At 45.3% G+C, this 21,804-nt stretch overlaps 1 protein-coding gene across 6 annotated transcripts in view; it reads left to right on the top strand.

Moving 5' to 3' along the window:
• Positions 1–6: 6 nt before the first annotated feature.
• rnf111 (ring finger protein 111) overlaps positions 7–21,804 on the top strand; it is a 58,823-nt gene continuing 37,025 nt past the window's right edge. For 5 of the 6 annotated variants that reach the window (XM_072671415.1, XM_072671417.1, XM_072671413.1 and 2 more), the window contains exons 1-2: positions 7–309; positions 8,975–9,981. In XM_072671415.1, coding sequence (XP_072527516.1) covers positions 9,057–9,981 — 925 coding nt within the window. In that variant the 5' untranslated portion in view covers positions 7–309; positions 8,975–9,056. The remainder of the gene's footprint in view (positions 310–8,974; positions 9,982–21,804) is intronic. The other variant, XM_072671412.1, reaches the window with a different exon arrangement.

Raw genomic sequence — 21,804 nt, 5'->3', positions numbered from 1 at the left:
TTAGCATTAGCATTAGCTCTTTAGCTTCAGGCCCGTTTGGGCTTTTTGAGACCGTCAGTTTCTCCCCGCCTCCGCGTTGACGCGCTCCTCGGCTCTGAACTGCTGGCATTTTAGATTTCATTAGTTCTCTCCTCGTCTTTCGACGGATTGCCGGGCCTGTATGCTCCGGGACGGCGTCGGCGGATCGAGCAGCGCGCTGCTGAAGCCGAGAGGAGGTAACCGTGCTCCGGCCAGTCCGGCTGGAAGACGCTGCTATTGTTTGGGAGGCTTCAGGGGAAGTTCGCAGCCAGCGCTCCCTCTTTAAGCGGGGTACTCTTCTCTCTATAACCTCTTTAACTCCTGATATTACAAGTTAACACACCCGTATCAGAGCTGTGTGCCTCTTAATGTCAGGTACGGGTAGTTTACACGGCTGTTGTCTGCTTGGGGAATTCCTTATTAGCCAGCCAGCCAGCCTGGACACCCTGCTGGACACCCTGCTGGACACCCTGCTGCTGCTGCTGCTGCTGCTGTTTGTTATTGTTGCTGTTGTTTCCTAAGCTGTAATAAACCCTCATAATTCGCATGAATCAGCCTTTTAAGAAAGTGTAAAGGTCTTAATCGCACTGTGTGCTTGTGTCTAGTCTGGGTGTAAGTCTGGATCTCTGACATCCTGCGTATGTTTTTCTCTGCTGGCGCTCGGAGCTCAACCAGCTGACGACGTTCATTATAAGCAGCTCCAGGTCACAGCAGCTCGGTCTGGATGCGATTATTCGGGTATTCAGGATGATTGCTGTTGATTATATCGGTTAAATAAGGTCGTTTGGACACATTAGCACCACTATCTGTGGCCTGCTTGTGTTGATGTCGACGCAGAGGTCCTGTAATGTTGAAACGTCACGCCAGACCCATCATCCGGGCCCTGGGACAGTGGGTATAGGGGTATGGGGTATTGGGGGTATGGGGTCTTATAGGAGCTGGATGTTTCCTCTCACAACTGTGTGAGATTATTAGTGTCCATATCTGTGGCCTTCATGTGTTGATGTCGACGCAGAGGTCCTGTAATGTTGGAAACGTCACGCCAGACCCATCATCCGGGCCCTGGGACAGTGGGTATGGGGGTATAGGGGGTATGGGGGGGTATGGGGTCTTATAGGAGCTGGATGTTTACTCTCACAACTGTGTGAGATTATTAGTGTCCATATTCTGTGGCCTTCATGTGTTGATGTCGACGCAGAGGTCCTGTAATGTTGGAAACGTCACGCCAGACCCATCATCTGGGCCCTGGGACAGTGGGTATGGGGGTAATGGGGGGTATAGGGGGTATGGGGGGTATGGGGTCTTATAGGGAGCTGGATGTTTACTCTCTCACAACTGTGTGAGATTATTAGTGTCCATATCTGTGGCCTTCATGTGTTGATGTCCACGCAGAAATACTCTGATGTTATGAATCATCACTCCAGGCCCATCATATTACACCCAGACCTGGCGTATATACGTTTGACAGGGGCCTGGACTTGTGGCCCAACACACAGCTGTGGGAAATTGTTGCCTGTTGGGTTTTATAAATCCATCTATGCGACAGTTTTCTCAATAATCAAATAAATCTGGACTGTTTCTGTTTACAGTTTAGCTCTTGGACATTACTAATACACTGAATTTTACTCCCGGAGAGCCTGGGATTAAATGCGTTCAGGCTTTATGGCTGGTGTTGTGCTGAAATGACCACTGACTCGATCAGAATTTGTCCGAAAATCTGGATTATGCTATAAATGCATGTAATTTTCCTGCTCAGTCACATCTCAGTAGTCTGATCACTGTTTATGTCGTGTTATTATATCAGTACGACGCTTTGCATCACTTTACAGGAGAAGAAATGAATATTCTTGAGTTTTAATCACTGTTAAAGTCACAGGGTTTTTATTTCCGGTTATTTCAGAACATTTCCTTCCACTCACACCATATAAATACCAGAGATGTAATGGAGGTTATGCCACAGTCTGATTGGCATGTGGCAGAATGCTCCCACGCTCGTGTGTGTAGTGCTAATAGCAGGCTAACCCAGCATCTATAGGATCTAGTCACTGATCCTTGGGGAAGGAATTAAAACAGTCTCTCGCAATCCTCTACGTCCTGAAATCTGTATCCACCTTAGTGCCAAGGGGCGTTGCTGCTGTGGGCCCCCTTGGGGGGCAACATGCACTTTGCTCCATGGCTCTGTGGCACATCGCAGGCTTGCAGGATGAACCCCCAGAGGAGCCTGGGGTAGCGCTCTACTGTCTCAGTAGTGGCATCTATTATTGTAAGGTTTTATGCTCATGCACTGCTGTGTTTGTAACACAATCCAGGCTTTGGTTGATATTTTCTTTGTGTTTTTAACCTTTAAAATTGTATTTTTGTATTAGATACTGTTATAGATAGGAGAAATAGCAGTGTTTTATCTTTATCATGATCAGTTATGTCGCAGCATGCTTTCTGATCAATATTATAAAGATATTTACAGACGTTTTCAGACAGAATGCATCAGTAGCAGCCGATTTTAAGAACTGCTATATCAATTCTGGGCCATGTTTAGTCAGTTGTTTTTTTTAAACAGTCCTGCATCCAATTAAACCAGACCAACTGTTTATAAGCACGGACAGTTTCTGTATTCATGATATGCTCGGAAATCTGCCCTTTTTATTGTGGATCTTATACGGATGTAAGTAATCATTCGGGCAGCCGGCACACCCTGAGGAACGCGTCAGGTCCCCGGCTCGGCCAGCGTTCCTTAAGAGTGTTATCTACTAATATCTGCGGCCAGTTGCGCTCTCTCTGACTCTGGTCGCTGATGGCAAAGCAGCATGGCTCGAGATTTGAACGCGTGACCCCTCCCCGGGCCATAGTGATGGCACATTAGGCCTCTGAGCCATTTAGAGCCCTGATGTAATATTGCAAAAACAGCTTTACAGGAGAAAATGGAAGTCAGTGTGAAATATTGAAGCATTTCTATTAGTTGTTTATGTTTATTTATCATGACATTTTCTCACAATATTAAGAAATGTCAGATTCACATCCTCAAATAGTGAAAAGCATTAAAAATAGAACGAATAAAGGTTTGATTGACGGACATTCGCGTTCGGACGAGACTAAAATCACTGAGGAACTCAAATAATCAAATAAATCAGCCTTTTTATTTGTTTATATGACTGTTTCTGTTAACAGTTTAGCTCTTGGACATTACTAATACACTGAATTTTACTCCCGGAGAGCCTGGGATTAAATGCGTTCAGGCTTTATGGCTGGTGTTGTGCCGAAATGACCACTGAATCGATCAGAATTTGTCCGAAAATCTGGATTATGCTATAAATGCATGTAATTTTCCTGCTCAGTCACATCTCAGTAGTCTGATCACTGTTTATGTCATGTTATTATATCAGTACGACGCTTTGCATCACTTTACAGGAGAAGAAATGAATATTATTGTGGATCTTATACAGACGTAAGTAATCATTCGGGCAGCCGGCACACTCTGAGGAACGCGTCAGGTCCCCGGCTCGGCCAGCATTCCTTAAGAGTGTTATCTACTAATATCTGCGGCCAGTTGCGCTGATGGCAAAGCAGCATGGCTCGAGATTTGAACGTGTGACCCCTCCCTGGGCCATAGTGATGGCACATTAGGCCTCTGAGCCATTTAGAGCCCTGAGTGGTTGGTGTGGCGCAACAGATAACACCACCACCTACCATTGCGTTACAACAACACCATGTGGGAGACCAGGGTTCGATTCCCGGTCTGGGTGACTATGAATGCTGCACTACACCAATAAGAGTCCCTGGGCAAGACTCCTAACGCTACATTGGCCCACCCCTGTAATACGTGTAACCTTGTAAGTCGCTCTGGATAAGAGCGTCTGCTAAATGCCATAAATGTAAATGCAAATGATGTAATATTGCAAAAACAGCTTTACAGGAGAAAATGGAAGTCAGTGTGAAATATTGAAGCATTTCTATTAGTTGTTTATGTTTATTTATCATGACATTTTCACACAATATTAAGAAATGTCAGATTCACATCCTCAAATAGTGAAAAGCATTAAAAATGGAAGTAATAAGGACGCACAGTCCGTAAAAAATGACGGACATTCACATTCGGACGGGACTAAAATCACTGAGAAACTCTGGTAATAATCACATTACGCCTTCTTCCCATGTCTCCATGTAAAACGAGTCCCATCCAAAGAGGGCTCAAGACAAGGCTCTGTCCATGTCTGGGCAACCAGCTCCTTCGATTTTTCATCCATGTCATTTTGGACATTTCTGTAGCTTCATGACATACGAGTGTAAGCAGCAGCAGCTGCTCTCGAACAGTTAAAAAAAAAAAAAAAAAAAGAGCTGAAGAATTGAGAAATTAAAATTACAAGGTTTTCATACGACGCTGTGTTAGATGAGCTCCAGCACTCTGGCGAGGAGTAGAGAAGTCACATGCTCGTTATTAGTTAAAGAAATATGTGTGATCTGTGTGAAAGGCAGAATTTTTCACTGCCCTGATCTCTTGCAGGCGAAGGCCTACTTACGGGCCTCTGCTGCTTCAAACACTCGAGGATCAGAAGCTTATTATGATCTCTTTGCTCAGGGCATTGAATTTGAGCTCTGATGACATTCCAGTCCTGACACTTTGAGCGCTATGCATAAGCTGTCGGCTATGTAGGTCTGCATGCACTGAAATTATTGTGCTGACCTTTTTATAGTTTACTGTTGGACTGGCTCGGACTGGTATTGGGGGCATGTTGACGTTGTTTTTTGGGGGGAAATGGAAATCCAGATGAGCGAATGGGGAAGTTGGTGCTACAGCTGAGTAGTTTAACCACTATTGCCCTAATATTGGGCTTAGTTATTTGTAATGTCAGCGGTGGTCTTAGATTAGAGTCTATTCGGTACAGCTAGTGCGTTGGTAATCTTGTGTAGGCCCCCCATTATGGGTCACCATTGAGGCATAGACTCCACAAAGACCTCTGAAGGTGTCCCGTGGCATCTGGCACCAAGACATTAGCAGCTGATCCTTATTTAAGTCCTGTAAGTTGTGAGATGGGTCCTCGGTGAGCATCAGTGAGTCCCGGGTGCCCATGACCCCGTCACCGGTTCACTGGTTGTCCTTCCTTAGAGCACAACTGTGAAGGCAGCTGTGTTTAGCCATGGTTTCCATTCCAACCACCCCACTCAAAACAGGGCTAATGAATAGGAGTGATGTGCCTCTTTAAACAGATGGCCACGTTCATTATTTAAAGATGTAGAAACGCTGGGCCTTGCTGTGGCTAAAGATTTAGGTCCAGAGCCCATTTGGTGCCGGATTTTCACTTCAGGGAGGGGGGAACGTGTTGAGGGGGCTTAGGAGGAGGATGCTGATGGAGAACGGATGGGATTTGATCATTGATAGTGGGGCGAAGGGTTGGAAATGTGAGCGTGTTTTTTGTAATTGTGATTAATTGTGTGTGTGGTTTATTTTTGATAGGATCAGTGCTGAAATGGTGTATTTATTAGGGGTGCACTGATCCGATATTGGGATCGGACATCGGTCCCAGCTGAATCGGGGATCGGCTAATTAGGCCGATCCCTGGGACCGATGCTTTCACTTTAATTGGTCGGTGTGAGACTGCACTAAATGTTTACATGTTTGCAATGTTTAATTACTGCTTGTATTTTTGGCCTTATTTATTCTCAGGTTCAGCTGCTAGATTTGAGTTAGAATTACCGTTTACGCTACATATTTAGAAATAAGACATTTTATTTATTTTAACATATTTTAAGAAGTTTGGACCTTGTTTATTTGAATTACAATATTTAAATGCTCTATCAAGGTCCTGGATGATTTGATTGTTTTAGTCACAAATAAAAGCTGTGTTATGTGTTAATTTGTTCTATTTAGTTTTTTTACGTGAAGTTAGTAAAATAATGTTTAAGTGAATCCTGATGCCTTAAGTCTCTCCCACATGGTGAGGTTTACAGTTTATTAATTCAACAATGATATTGGATTGGTATCGGGTATCGTCCGATATGCAAAGTTTCTGTATCGTATCGGAACTAAAAAAGCCGGATCGGTGCATCCCTAGTATTTATAGGCGTGTTAGAGCCGGTATAAGCAGCTGCTTTTGTTATTTTAATAAATGAAACTTTACTTTTTCAAATGTTGGCTTTAAACCCTGGCAGAAATGGAAAGGTCATTCCAGATGTATTGGAGAAAAATACCGAAAAATTTAGCCATGTCTCTCCTCTGCTGCGTTCTCTCTCTTCACTGTAGCTTCCTGTAGCCGCTGCCCAGGTCATCAGATTCAAACCCCTGACTCTGGCCTACAAAGCCAAGACTGGACCGGCCAGCCCCTCCATACTTGATGGCGATGGTCACAAGCCGATCTGCACCAAGAGCCCTTCCAGCTTCAAGTACGGCTCGGCTCGACCCGCCATCCTTTAAGATCCACAGAAGACGAGCGTCCAGGCTTTGCTCTGTCGGAAAACAAATGAATGGCAGAGTCGCTCGCTGTCTTTAAACCCAGACTGAAGACCCTCCTCTTCTGAGAATATTTGGGCGAATAGTAGAGTGGTCTTCTTACTGACTTGTGTTTAGTAGAGTCTAAGATTAGAGAGATCTTTGAATTATTAGTCTATTCTAACTAGCTGAGGTTCTTCTTGGGTAAATAGCAAAGCAAATGTAAATGGTGTGTATCTTGAAGACCTTAATTGCCCACCCTTATATGGTATGTAATAGGGGTGTTACTACTTTCTCACACCTTAATTTGATTCAGTTCATAGCTTTGGGTTGACTGTATAAACTCCATTAGAGCTTTCTGTCCGTCGTACTCTGCGTTCATTTCGTCTGTATTTGAGCACATTATCTGAAAGCTTACGGATACGAACAAAAAAATACAAACAAACCTGTGGGCAGTGTTGGCAAAAATCACTGCCGTGTGGACATACCGCTTACACTTTCCTAAAAATCAGGCAGTCGGTACGTTTTCACGACCTCCTCCCACATCGCCATGCTCGTTTTGCTCAGATCCATTTGACTCTGAAACGCCCTCTAGCGGATGTACGGCTTAACGTCCGTGCTATCGTAAAAGGATGCATAGAAGTATGTGGGCAGTGGTGGGAGTAAAGGGAGGGGAAATGAGGCGGGATGGGGTTTATTATGCTGGGATTACGGCTGAAAAAAGAAGAAAGGTGAGCGTAGGCCGTGTTGATGATGATAATGACGAAGGATGGAAATGTGAGCTTGTCATAAACCGAGCAGGAAAGGGGACTGCGTGGAAGTCGTTCAGTAATCATGTTGGTAATGATGAACGTTTTGGTCACTGATGGCTTAATATCCTTAATGCAAGCAGCGCTTTTTAAAAATCCTCTAATCCTGGGATAATATAATTGGCCTTCTCTTCTTCAGCCCAGACCTGAGTGAGCGTTTTAGGTCTGTGTAAGGATAAGGGTTGAGAAGGTATTATAAAACACAGCTTAACGGTTTTCCTTTCAAAACAGCTATTACACCCCATATTGTGTGAAAGACAGAGGCCCCTCTTTGCCGGTGTGCTGATATCATATGAGTGAATGAAAGAGAGCTGGTAGAAAATGAGGTTTGCCGTGCCCTCAGCTCCATTATCCTGTGTTTGCTAAGATTTATTACATTAGTAATGGGCAGGAGCCATTAGGTGTGGGCCTGTTTGTTTTCTCTCCGTATAAAAAGCCGGGGATGACCTTACTTTATTCACCATTCCCTTTTCTTTCATTACAGCCTGAGCAACGCTGAGACCTGGATTACAGTCCAGACTGACTCATGCTGTGCCAGGAACTCATGAGAAAACAAACGTAAACGGAGTCAGCCTTAAGCGTTTGCATGGGTAACTTCTATTCATTGCTCAGTTTAATAATAATGTTAATGTATCTAGAACCCATGGATGCTCCATATCAACAATAAACAAAATAATGACCCAAATCCCACATACAGACACAGACACAGCACACAGTTCCCGTCTCCAGAACATCTGTTCCCAATTGACCTTATTTACCCTGAATTCTGATCAGTTTTCAGGCCTCGTCTATTTTTTGGGTTGTATTTGTATGCATGCATATCTAAACACCGACCGGCCATAACATTAACACCTTTAACACATCGAATGTTGAGTAGGTTCCCCTTCTGAGGGACTCCACAAGACCTCTGAAGGTGTCCTGTGCTATCTGGCACCACACCACTAGGCCCTTCAAATCCTGTGAGGTGAGGCTTCTGTGGATCTCATGAATGCTGTGGACCACTGCATACTGGCAACACCCCACAGGACCTGCCTGATGTTTTGGGGTTGAGGTTGTGAAGGCACCACTACAGTGTCGACCATTGTATTCTGTTAGCTGCTGGCACTCTGCTGGCACTAGCACTCTAGCCCCGGGCTAAAATGTTAGTGTGTAGCTAGCTTTTTCGATTGGAGAGCTATGAAGCACAGCCTTTGTGTTTCTGTACTGCTAATAAACCCGTCTGACTGGTTCTGAGGATCCGACTACACTCAACCTCTCTGTTCTGACACTGAATCCCGGTCATGCTGCTAGCCATCGGCAGCCGAGGCTCGAGAGAGCACAATTGGCCTTGCTCTCTTCAGGGTGGGTAGCTGGCGCGCTCTCTCCCCCCATATAGATTTGCTACGGTGCTGGCTGTCGCTGGCATCTGTAGGGTGGTCTGCCGAAGCCGGGTATGCAGCGCTTCCACCCTCATTAGTATCGGGGGCATCGCGTGCAACGGGCGGGGGGCGGGTAGGTTACGTACGGGTTGGGTTTTGGCGGTCCAAATTTGCAGATACTATTTTTTTATTTATTTTTATTTTTTTTACTGTGTTGATTTAAATTGATTTGCATATTAAGCTTACTTATATATAAACAAAAAGAGAATTTCCTTGTAAATACAGCTAAATTTTCTAGTAAATCTAAAAACTTGCCAGCAAAGTGTTTCAGATTCTGATCCTCGTTCTTGTACTTTTTGTTTCTGCAGTTGTGGAATTGCTGGGCTGCCCATGGACACATAGGGGCTGCTGCGTTTGTCTTCAGTTCCCCTTCCACGTGGGTCAGTCACAATGAAGAGTGAGGTCCCGCCCGACGCACGCCGCAAACAGGAGCCCCTAAAGGGGCCTCTGGGAAACCCTGAGCCCATGGAGACGGCCAAAAGCTTCCCGGCGGAGATGGAGGTGATTGGCAAGGCGGGCAGCGAGTTCACCCCGCTGTGTGGTGAGACTAGGCACCGGCCCCTGCGAGATGCTGGGGGTCGCAGAGACTCAGACAGGGGGCTTTCGGGGCGCAAAAAGCGCAAGAGCCAGCAGGCCGGGCCCTCGGACTGTTCCTTGAAGGAAGGGCACGTTGGCGAGACGACACTGCCTCCTCCCCGCCACAGGGCGGCACTTTTGGAGACGCGCAGCGAGGACGAGAGGAACCCTGAGTCTTCATTTAGTGACTGTGCTTCCTCACCCTCCTCTAGCTTACGTTTCGGTGATTCGGACACTCTTAGCTCGGAAGAGGACAGGGGGCCTGCGGACGGGCCCACAGCGGCCCGACAGCAGCCACAGCAGCTAAGGGCGTCCGGCCCGGCTTCGATGGCAAGCGCTGGTGGCGGAACCGGGACAGCGGTGGGCATACGACCCCTCCTGAACCGAACCCGCCCCAGCAGGTCCCATAAATGGGCGCGGCTCGAGCCAGAAGCCAATCACGTGAAGCGGCCGTGCCTGAGCTCTCGGCGGCCGCTCAACAGGAAGCGCTTCGTGAAGGGCGGGTCTGGGGGCGGAGCCCAGCGGACTCCAAAGCAGAAGGAGCGTCTGCTTTTGCAGAGGAAGAAGAGGGAGGTGATTGCGCGGAGGAAGTACGCTCTCCTGCACAGCACCAGCAGCTCCAGCGAGGAGCTGACCTCCAATTCCTCCTCGTCTTCCTCCACCGAGGGGGAGGATGAGCTGTATGTGGGCGTGAGCAGCAGCGGTGGGAGTCAGGCGAGCAACAACGCTCTGGCCTCAGGTAAACGGCTCTTACAGTCCTTCACTTCCAGGGCTACACTTCCACTGAGGATGCCTAGCATTTCAGCAGCTGTTAAAGCGGAGGGCTTATTTGAGCCCACAGTTCGGCCGATAATCACAATTATCGGTGTGCTTTGTGGGTTTGTGTAGTGCAGTGGGTAACAATACCACCTTCCTCTAGTGATTATATATGGTGGGTACACTCACATTGAGGTCAAATTGCGGTAAAAGTGGCTATGCAGCGTTAACTACAGCAGTACTAGATATACTACGGCAAATTGAGGTGAGTGGGATTCAGCTGAAGATGGGATCTGGGTCTAGAGCTGGCCTTGGTTGTTGTTGCTCACATATCTACCATCTAAAAGATGTTTGAGGACTGACTGCTGTCTTGAATTTATCTAACTGTGTTGTGTAGCTGGGGCAGTCCACATCCAATACATACACTATGTGTCCAAATATTTGTGGACAGTCCTTCTAATAAATGCATTCGGCTACTTAGAATTGCACCCATTGCTGACACAGCTTGTCTAATCCTTGTAGAGAAGTATTGCCAGTAGAATAGGGCCTACTGGCGCCAGGCGTGAGGTAGAGGGGTAGAAAATCTAGTAGAAAGCCTTCTTCTCTGGACAGTAGAGGCAGTTACTCCAACAGAAGCAGGATGAACTCTTAAATATTCTTGTTAAATATTCATTCAATGAATGAATGAAGTAGCAGGTGTCCCGATACTTTTGTCCGTACAGTGTACATGCCTCAGGATGCCACTTAGAAGGGGCTCTATTGCATGTATTCACAGCTTAAATTGCAGCACACAAATTAATTTCAGACTTTTCATCTATAGATGAGATGCCGGCGTCTCTGCTACTGGTAGACCTGCATAAATGTATTAAATGTATAAAAGTATTAATTTGAGGAGCCTTTAAAAACCGAGGCTGAGCAGCACGATCAGCCAAACCGGTTTTCTTTGCAGAGGAATGATTGAAATGAGACGTGCCTTTTCCTCACAGACAGATCAGCGCTTGCCTTCCCGTCACCGCTTTGAAGGGGTGGTTCTGTATTTCAGGAGTATATGGTGACTGCCGTTAGAGCATCTTAGTAAAAATACCCTCACCAAGTCAAATAGGCTTATTAGCATTAATGTTTTGGAGACATTTGTAGGGTGTGTTTATACTTTGGCAAATGATGTATTTAAAATTGAAGCAAAAGTAGAAAAGGTGACGTATGGCGTCACCATGGATGATGGAGGCTGCACGTGGAGATCTGCACAAGGCAGGTGTGTTCGCAAGTCCTGCATAATCCATGTAATAAGTAGCGGAAAAAAACACAATAAAATCCAACCTCTTGAACCTTGAACCTCTAGAATGTCCCGCCGGCGAGCCAAAAGTGTTATTACAAACTTCTGTTATCAGAGAAAAGCCCCAGCAGTGTTTACAGACGTCCCTGTAATTACTGAGTAATACCCCCTCATAGACAGCTGCACACGTGCATTTCTGGACAAGCTGAGGGATCTGAAGGTGCAGCAGCATGTGGGCTGAGGCGGTAGAGTAATACTACAGGGTTTTACACTAATATGACTCTATGGGTTCTGCAGTGTTACACAGCAGCAGTTCTGGAGAGAGGTTCTCCACCTGTAGCTCCACCACCAAACCTCCATAGTGCAGTAGTAGCAGCAGCGCTCCGGCCTGGAGTGGGAATGACGGAGACGCCGTTCTCCCTCTATCGCCCTTTGGTGCATAGCTCCACCCCTTGTTTTATCTGCTGTGTTGTGAAATGGGCACAGACGAGTGAAGCGCTGTGCTGATGATGATAATAACGGAGATTAAGGGGCTTATAAATGTTTCTCTCTAATTCTCCAGCCAGACTCGTCAAGTCATTTACAGAGGAGCTTCCTGGGTTTTTATTGGGTGACGAACCAGGGTTAGGGTCCAGATGCCGGTGGGAGAGCAGCGCTGCCTTCCTGCTGGTTCACTTTTATTCTGTGCAGCGTTTCAGACTCGGGACTGAGAGAGAAAAGGCCAGAATTTTCCGTTCTGTTGACTTTGCTTCAGTGCAGTGTGTGTAAGCACGCACGCACACACACACACACACACACACACACACACACACACACACACACACACACACACAGAGTTTGCATAGATGAATGTTTGTCCCCCACACCCTCTTTTACAAATATTTCAGTTCACAGTCAACCTCTCTCTCTCTCTCTCTCTCTCTCTCTCCCTCCTTCCTATTCTCGATCTCTCAACCTCTGACTCTCTCTCTCTCTCCCTCCCTTCCGGTCTCTCTTCCTCTCTTTATGATTTTCTCTTTCTTTTGACTCTCTCCCCTTCTCATTTCTCTAGGTCTCTCTCTCTCTCTCTCTCTCCTCCCTTCCTGTCTCTCTTGTTCTCTCTTCCTCTTTGTCCTTTTCTCCTTTTCACTCACACTCTCTCTCTCTCTCTCTCTCTCTCTCTCTCTCTCTCTCTCTCTGTCTCTCTGTGTGTGTCTCTCTGTGTGTGTCTCTCTCTGTGGGTCTCTCTCTCTCTCTCTCTCTCTCTCTCTCTCTCTCTCTCTGTCTCTCTGTGTGTGTCTCTCTCTGTGTGTCTCTGTCTCTCTCTCTCTCTCTCTCTTTCTCTATGTCTCTCTCTCTCTCTCTCTCTATGTCTCTCTCTCTCTCTATGTCTCTCTCTCTCTCTCTCTATGTCTCTCTCTCTCTCTCTCTCTCTCTCTCTCTGTCTCTCTGTCTCTCTGTGTGTGTGTCTCTCTCTCTCTGTCTCTCTGTCTCTCTGTGTGTGTGTCTCTCTCTCTCTGTCTCTCTCTCTCTCTCTCTCTCTCTCTCTCTATGTCTCTCTCTCCCCTGAAGGATGTTCAGTCACACTCTTCCCTCGGCCGGAGCTCCTCTAGGCCCCTCGGCCGGAGCTCCTCTAGGCCCCTCGGCCGGAGCTCCTCTAGGCTCCTCGGCCGGAGCTCCTCTAGGCCCCTCAGCCGGAGCTCCTCTAGGCCCCTCGGCCGGAGCTCCTCTGACGCTCTCATTACTGAGGGTGAAGATGGAATTCTAATGTATGACTCTGCTTTGAAGCCCTGAAACGAAGGCTGCAGAAAAGTGGAATGGAAAAACGGTATCAGCGAAGTCTCCGCATTCCTCGTGTGTGTGTGTGTGTGTGTGTGTGTGTGTGTGTGTGTGTCTGTGTGTGTGTGTGTGTGTGTTTCCTGTTGAGCAATAGCAACAACTCTCCCACCGTTCTCACTGCTGCTCTTTAACTGCAGCTCTGACAGAGCTTACCCAACCTAACGTGTTTTTCTCTCGCTGCGGTCCGAGCCCCATCGCGTGCACTCTCACGCGAACTCACACACACACACACACACACACACACACACACACACACACACATTCTCACACATCGCACCCTTCAGACCTGCAGAGACGTGTGAAAATCGGATGCCTAGCTGATGTTGTGAAGCCGGTCTGTTGTAGGCTTTCCGGACTTTTTTCTTCTTCCTCCAGAAGACTCTGGGGCTGCGTTCACTTTACTGCGTTCACATTACGAGCCTCTCGGTCAATTCAGATTTCAATTTTTTTGCTGAGATCGGATTTGTGTCTCTATCTGTCTGCAAAGTGAACAAATCTGTCCGTGTACACAATATGCTTTAATGAGAGTATCGTGGATCTCGCCAGGGCTTAAAGAGCTCTGATTAACTGTAGATTTCATTACAGAGAGTGATCTTATCATGTTTGATTGAATGGAGCGCAGCGTATTTTGAGCGAAAGCCATGACGCACAGTACGGGAGAGTGTTTGGATAGCAGATAGCTATTGATGCTTTTTGGCTACGTTATGAATATTGCGCTAAAAATCCGATATCGTAACAAAATGTCCTTAAATATCATGATATTATATTTTTATCATATTGCCCAGCTGAAACGTTTTACACGATTATGCACCTCACCGACTGGCTGGTGATGACCACACTGAACGAATGCGTACAAGCAAAAAGGCTCTGATGAAATCTGATCTGACGTCAGATGTCCTTGAGTCGTTGACATATCTGATCTAAGACCATGTATTAAAGTCATTCACATCTGATTAAAAAAAATATATAATAATCAATAAATAAATAAATACAAAATCTGGTTTGAGCTGTCCACACAGCCCTGAAAAAAATCAGACATCTGATTTCCATAATCTGAGCTGCAACAGTGGGTGTTTTCCAAATCGGATATTTTACAGGGTTTCTAGGGCTGCATTTTTACAGCATCCCAAATCCGATCTTTTGCTTCAGTCGAACTCCCATGTTTGTCCTAAATGCGCACTGAGGAGAAGGGAAAATAGACAATAGCCGTTTGGGAGGTTTTTCCATGGCGGGCTGGAGAGGTAACGGACCCCATAAATATTTTAGGTGATGTCTCTGTTCAAACTAATTTTGAAAGCCCAAATCGCAACCATTTCAAAAAGAAGAAATCTAAAGAAGTGACTGAATGTGGCCACGTGAAGCAGGAACGCTCTGTTGTCTGTCTGTGCATATATGGGGCAGTGGTGGCTCAGCGGTTAGAGCGCCGGGCTATTGATAACAGGGTTGTGGGTTCGATTCCCGGGTTCGGCAAGCTGCCACTGTTGGGCCCTTGAGCAAGGCCCTTTACCCTCTCTGCTCCCTGAGCGCTGGAGTTGGCTGCCCACCGCTCTGGGTGTGTGTGTGTACTCACTGCCCCTAACATATGTGTGTGTAACGTGTGTGTGTGAGTGTGTGTTCACTACCAGATGGGTTAAATGCGGAGGACACATTTCGCTGCACGGTGACAAATACATGCACCTTTATCTTTACTGAGCGAGTGCAGGTCTGTGATCACAGCAATGGTAGCTTGAAGTTTACTTATAGTATTTTTATGGTTTTATGACCCCAAAAGGCCTAATTAATTTTCACCTGTGCCTTTTTATTACCTGTCCTCAACCCTGTGAATAAAAAAGGCTGTTTTTAGTACTGTGCTGTAAAAGCATTTCTGACCCACTGGTTCGACTCTTCCTAGGTTAAAAGAGGGGCGCGTTCAGAACACAGAGGTTAATATGTACAGAAACAACTGTAAAACTGTAAAATCCCCAGTGATGCCAGAAAACGAAACCTCAGCCACTCCGTTCAGGTGTGTGGATCTCCTGACGGCCAGGAACAGAGCAAAGTTTAATCGTCTATATTAACGCCTGCCTGCAGGGGCAGCAGCCTGCCTCCTCTCACTCTTAACTGTGAGGGCGGGGCTAAACTGCCACAGTCGAAATGGTTGGCCATGTGTAAGTGTGTTCCTGGTTGGGATGTCTCATCCATTTTTTTGCAACTTAATTTGCATATCACTTGCAGCTTAATTTGCATATCACTTTCGTGCGAAAAACCATGTATCTCCAAAGTGACTTTTACATTTTGCCAGCTCTTCCTTATTATAAGGAGAACCGAGAAGGGAGGGGCTGCTCGCTCCTCTTTAGTCTGACAGAATTTTTCAGAATAAAAGTCCTGTGTCCAGACAGCTCTGTGCCGAGGTCCAGCACAGTTATTCATTTTAGTGACCAATAAATAGAAATTGGGTTCATTTATATCTGTGTTCATTTGTTATGAGTTAGTAAAGTAATGATTACATCAATCCTGATGCCTTCGGTCTCTCCCGCATGGTCAGGTATGTGATTTATTAATTCAACAATGGTATCAGATCGGCGTCGGGTATCGGCTGAAATGCTAAAGTCATGTATTGGTATCAGAACAGAAAGGGATGGATCGGTGCATCCCTACTCCAGCATCTGTGTCTCACACACACTTATTTACTGTGTTTCTTGTAAATGAATGATGGAAATGGAACTAAATGGATATTAGTTATTGATGGAAACCTGGCAAATACTTCTATATTTAATACATTTGTATAATTTCTTATTTTTATACAGTGGCTTACATTCCCACTCAAGCTATAGAGCTTTAGATCAATGAGGAGGATTGCAGGAAAGTTAAGCCTGTGTGTGTGTGTGTGTGTGTGTGTGTGTGTGTGTGTGTGTGTGTGTCTGTCTTGGGAAGTAGGTGGGTGGAGAGGACTGCAGCGCTCTGGAGCCCCGCAGGGAGCTGGGGGTTTTCCCTTAGGCTGTGCCCCTCTTTAGTGCTGGAGGATGCCTTTTAGCCCACACCCTCATTCTGGAGACGGGGCAGGAGAGACTCCTACACATGAAACACTCAAAATACACAGGCCTGAGAGAAGAGCCGTGGATCTGAGGGTTTTGTTTGGTGTGTGTTTGTGCGTGCATGCGTGGTTTCTGAGCTGCACGATATGAAGAAAGTATCATATGCAGTTCTTTTTATTAATATTCCAGCTGTGATGTCTGCGTTATATTACAATCGCAGTGGAATCGAGTGAACGCTGGTCTAGGCGCAGTGGGACGCCCCTGGGAACACATTTTAATAGATTGAATTTTTTGTATAAAGCTAGTGTTAGATAGCAGTATGTATGTATGGTAACACTACTGAGACCTCACCAAAATGTGCTCCTCAGACCTCTCGGAGAACATCTTGTGTGGTTATTCTAATATTCTAATGAACGCTTATGATTTTTACAGCCCTCTATCCCTGCTGACTGTTTGCAGTGATGAACCCTCGGTCACTAGCTAGTCCTCCCACTGTTCTGAATCCAGATTTTTTATACTGAGACAGTTTTAGTCAAATTTCATTAAAAAAAAGTTTCAGTATCGTCCTGCTTACAGTATCGCAATATGTTGCAGTGTATTGAATCGTGACCCCTGTATTGTTAACCATATTGTATCGCCGGGTGCTTGCAATAGACAGCTTAATATACCTTGTTGTGATATGAAAACAGTAGGGAAACCTTGATGTGGCATGGTGAGAGACCCCAAATTCAACCCAATTTTGCCCTATTGCCAATTTTTCCAATCAGGTAGTGAAAGAGCAGCAACGAGTCAGTCCTGACCCCCCGATTGAGCTCCTAAGCTGATCGTTGGGCCTCGGACATTTTCAGATATGGTTGATTTACAACTAAAACCATGAGCGACTCCTCAAAGGGATGCACTGGTGTCGTCATGTTCACGCTGGGACACGCCCCCTTAAGTCGGACTGAGTGGCGAATCATTCTGCGACGTTTGTTAGGGAAAACGGCCTGATGTCTTAAGTCTCTCCCACGTGGTGAAATATATGTGGTTAATTCAGCAATGGTATTGGATTGGTATTGGGTATCGATGGATGAATCTGGATCGGTTTCGGGTCAGAAAAAAAAGTCTACTATACTAAACTACTATAAATAAAGAAATAATTAAATAAATGGTAGATTTTTTATATTATGACAAAGTCTCAGTGTCATCTGGTCTACAGTATCCCAATATATTGCAACATCTGGAATTGTAACCCCTGTATTGTGATGTGTATTGTGTAGATATGAGTGATATTTTATTTTCTCCAGATAATAAGCTTTGGTATAAATGACATTTAGTATTTTTATATATATATAAAAAAAAGAATAAATAAATAAATACATACATACATACATGGTGTAAACACAGCGTTGACTATTGCCCTTTGCATGCCGACGACCTTCATACAAGCATAGTGTTTGGTTGTTTTGCCTTTTGTAAGGAGGAGGTTTGCAAAGGAGGAGAGTGGAAGGTGCTAAGCAGCAGGACTCAGTAGATTACCCTACCTTAACAACACTCCCGAGAGGATGCTGGTGCTCACCAGAGCCGGAGCCAGAGGCAGCTACCTCAGCACACACACACAGAAATACTGCAACACAGAACACATGTATTATAAAGGATGCTCAATTGGAAGCACGCAGTTCTGGCTTTAGTGTCTGATGTTGAAATGCAGTGTGAAATACCAGATATACATACACAGGACCAAGCATCTCGTTCGAGATCTGGTTTAATGTGCCAAAGATGTGTCCTAATCTTTGATCATCATGTTGCTTGGCAACCGTAGTCTGCTGTTGATGAAGTATGTTGTGATTTATAATTAATTATGACCCAAACTGCATTTTATGGGCTTTGAATACTTAGTGGTGGTGTTTCTGAACCAGTACCTGAATACTTAACACCCCCCCAAATATCTGCTAAAACAGTGATCTGTAGCATTAAGAGTTTATCAATTTTAATTATGTTGTGTCTTTAGGAGGACCAGCTGATACCGATCTGATCTGATCTGTGTGTGTGTATAAATAATAATCCAGCTCCACAGTTTAGATCAGACGAGCTGCTGATTAATCCGATCAGTAAAATCCTTTATTTTCAGTCTCAGTTTCTATAATCAGACTTTCTGGACTGACTGATTTAGTTTAGTCCAGACTTTTATTAAAATGATGTTTTATAGTGTTTAATATCTGATAATCCAGTCTGACTCTCCTCCCTCCTGACCAATCAGCTCCCAGCTCCTTTACAACACTGCTGTCTAATCACCTCCTGTGTGTGTGTGTGTGTGTGTGTGTGTGTGTGTGTGTGTGTGTGTGTGTGTGTGTGTGTGTGTGTGTGTGTAGTGGTACACACTCTGGACTGGTATCTGTGGTTGTTGGTCTACTGGTGTGTAATAACTGTGTGTTTATAGTGGGTGAATGTGCTGTGTGTGTGTGATTGGGGTTTCTATAGCTAGTGTGTGTGCGTTAGCATTAGCATTAGCCTCCACTCGGTTCTGAATGGGTTCTTCAGTGCTGGTTTATAAACAGAGAAAGGCGAGCACCGGTTCTGCGGTTCTCCCGCTGGTAAAACAGAGCGTTTCAGTGATGGTTTTATAAAGGGTCAGATATTATGGTCTGTTTTCAGGTTCCACTGTAAAATAGCTCCACACTGCAGAACCTCAACTCCTTTATTTACCTTCTGAGAACGTCCGCACTGCTGCTGCAGCCGGCTGGGCAGTAATAATAATAATAATTGGTAATGACACCTTGAGGACACCAGATGGTGCTCTGAAAACCATGGTTAAAACAAAGACTCGGAATTGGATCAGGATTAAAATAGCCAATACCTGATCCATTGCAATATGCCTGGATCGGCTCTGACGTCCCTGCTGGCAATGTAGCAAGGCTCATTTATGCTCAGTATTAATAAATACGGATATGGACCTGGACGAATGCTTGTACACGATGTGCTTAAGGATACGGATGGAACACAGCAGTACCACGGGAGGTTGTAGGGGCAGTGCCGTACGGTCCTTTTCGCCATCATCACTACGTCCTCCATGTTTGCTGTTGTCTGAAACTTAACTCTGAACCGCCCCCGAGTGGATGTATTGCTTAACATCCATACTGACAAAGGATGCATGGAAGAATGAGCGTAGTGAAGTATTTGTTTTTGTACGTAAAGGATTTGTTTGTGAGCCGTATTGATTGTATACTGTTTACTGTGATGGCGCGAATGAACTGAAATGGGCCGTGAACTTATTAAGCAAGTATAACGGGAAGTATGTAGTTGAACAGCTATACTACTACCTCAGGAGGGCACTGAGTGTTTTCTCGGTGTCTGATCATTAAAAGCTCTCCACACTTGTAGATTTTCGGGGCGTCTTTGCTCTTTATTACTCAGCGGCTGCTTGGAAAGCAGTGCAGTTTGTGGAGCTCGGAGCTGAAGTGACGTTGATGCCTGGCATGAATTCCTAATGAATTCTTAAACCAGCTATAATTAATTATTTTTTACTTTTTCCATATAATGACTGTTCCAGGCATTGGCTGACGAAATGCAGTGTAATTCAGACTACAGTTACAGTGGCTGATGATACTACAGATGATACTTAATAACACAACACAAATGAGAGGAGTGTTTACGTTATACATCTCTATTATTATTCATTTTTAATAAGACGTAATTAATTTAACATGGTGGCGTTAAAATAAGTGTGAAGTTTAAGGAGTGTGGGTGTGGGTGTAGGTGTAGGGCTGGGTGATTCATTGTAGAAACTGCCATCCAAATACTCTTGACAAAAGTATTGGGACACCTGCTCATTCATTAATCCTATTCTACTGGCAGTACTTTTCTAAAGTCTAGTCAAGATGTGTGTGTGTGTGTGTGTGTGTGTGCGCGCATTTGCACATCTGTGCCAGCAAAAAAAAAAAAGGTGCAGCTTAAAGCTGAATGCATTCATTTCGGGGGGTGTCCACAAACATTTGGACATTTAGTGTCTGTATATATTGTTTCATAAAGAACACACCCTGAGCCCCCCCCTTCCCCCCCTCCCTTCTTCCCTAGGTGCAAGCAGGGATGAGAGACGTGGGCCAGCGAGCCAATCAGGAGCTAGTAGGCCGGGTTTGCATCTAGAGGAGCACGGATTTGCGTGACCTACATTTGCACTCCCAGTGTTTTGCGGCCCAGACTGGCTCTACAGCTGCTCTGAGACCAGCTGCAGTTAAACAACTGCATCCGCTCGGTCAGAGAGGGAGGCCTTGTTGCTGTGTGTGTGTGTGTGTGTGTGTGTGTGTGTGTGTGTGTGTGTGTGTGTGTGAGAGAGAGAGAAGATGGAAACCTGCTGCTTTGTTGTAGAGGCACATGGAGATGGATGAGAGTGAGAGCGAGAGAGATGATCACTTCCTCCCTGTTGTGGATGTCCCCTGGTAGTGGAAACACTCCAGAGTATTCTGCTGGATGTTGTTTGTACCACCCAGTGATCTTGGAATAATACAAAAAAAAAAAAGCTGTCATGCAAATGTAAAGCCGCCCTCTTAAGAGCACTGACCCACATTTATATTTAAAGGGGGCATAATCATTGAATTCCCCTGCGTTTGTAGAGTTTATAAGGGTCTTCATTTAGGAATGTCCACATATTTAGCCTCAGCACATCCCTTCACATTGAAATAATGCCTTAAATGAAGCACAATACGGTGCAGCAGGGTGTGTATGTATGTATGTATGTTTGTGTATATATATATATATATATATATATATATATATATATATATATATATATATATATATATATATATGTATGTATGTATGTACGTGGATGGATGGACCGACAGATGGACGGATGGATAGGTAGATACACCCATTGCTGATTCAGATGGTAAACATGAGCCTATTGCCACCAGGTGTGGGCTGGAGATGTATAAAGCCCTCAGCATTGGCTTGTGCTCCATCCAGTACTTTTGGTTGAGCCCGGACTTCACTAAGGCTTATATCGCTGACTCCAATCAAATCCTCACAGCAATGCTCCACCAAAATCTAGTAGAAATCCTTCTTCCCTGGACAGTAGAGACAGTTACGCCCACAAAAGCAGGATCAGCTCTTTATAATATCCTTAATTTCTGAAAAAACAATGAATGAGCAGGTGTCCCAATACTTTTGTCAATATATGGAGCAACCAAATGCAGGAAAAGTTGTGTTGAGCCTCATAGTTGGACGTAATCAGATCAGATGGTGCTGTTTCTCACTAAGCAGATGTTGACTAACCTTTGCTTTGCTCGTCATTGGATTCTTTTGCAATCTCCTTCCCCTCCTTACAGGGCATTAGTTAGCAAGTCCGTGCGCAAGACTTTGTTTTACTGAAAGCAGAAGCTGAATTATTTACGCAGGGTTACGCTTTTTAGTTCTGTTCTGAAAGTCCTGATTATTATGGGTATTTTCGTGCTGCGTTTAAACTCTGAGGGTCCTACATCTCCCATGTTTGCAGAGCTGAACCGTGTTCTGATTAAAACCCCCTGGTCTTCACCTCAGAGTTTCTGTTGAGGTGGAACCCCAGCACCACGCTAAAAACCCCAAACCGGGTCGTCCGTCCAGACCGGCACTCTGCAGCTGGAGGGTGGAGTGTGATGACACCCCTTCAGTGTTTGTAATGGAGGTGTTTGAGGTGTGGTTGCCCCTCACTGGCTGTATTATTGCTGTATTACAGTCTTTAACGATG

Source organism: Salminus brasiliensis, chromosome 25 (genome assembly GCF_030463535.1).
Source record: "Salminus brasiliensis chromosome 25, fSalBra1.hap2, whole genome shotgun sequence".
Taxonomy (NCBI): domain Eukaryota; kingdom Metazoa; phylum Chordata; class Actinopteri; order Characiformes; family Bryconidae; genus Salminus; species Salminus brasiliensis.
Note: the sequence above shows the minus strand (reverse complement) of the source record. Positions and strands in the feature narration are given on the sequence as shown.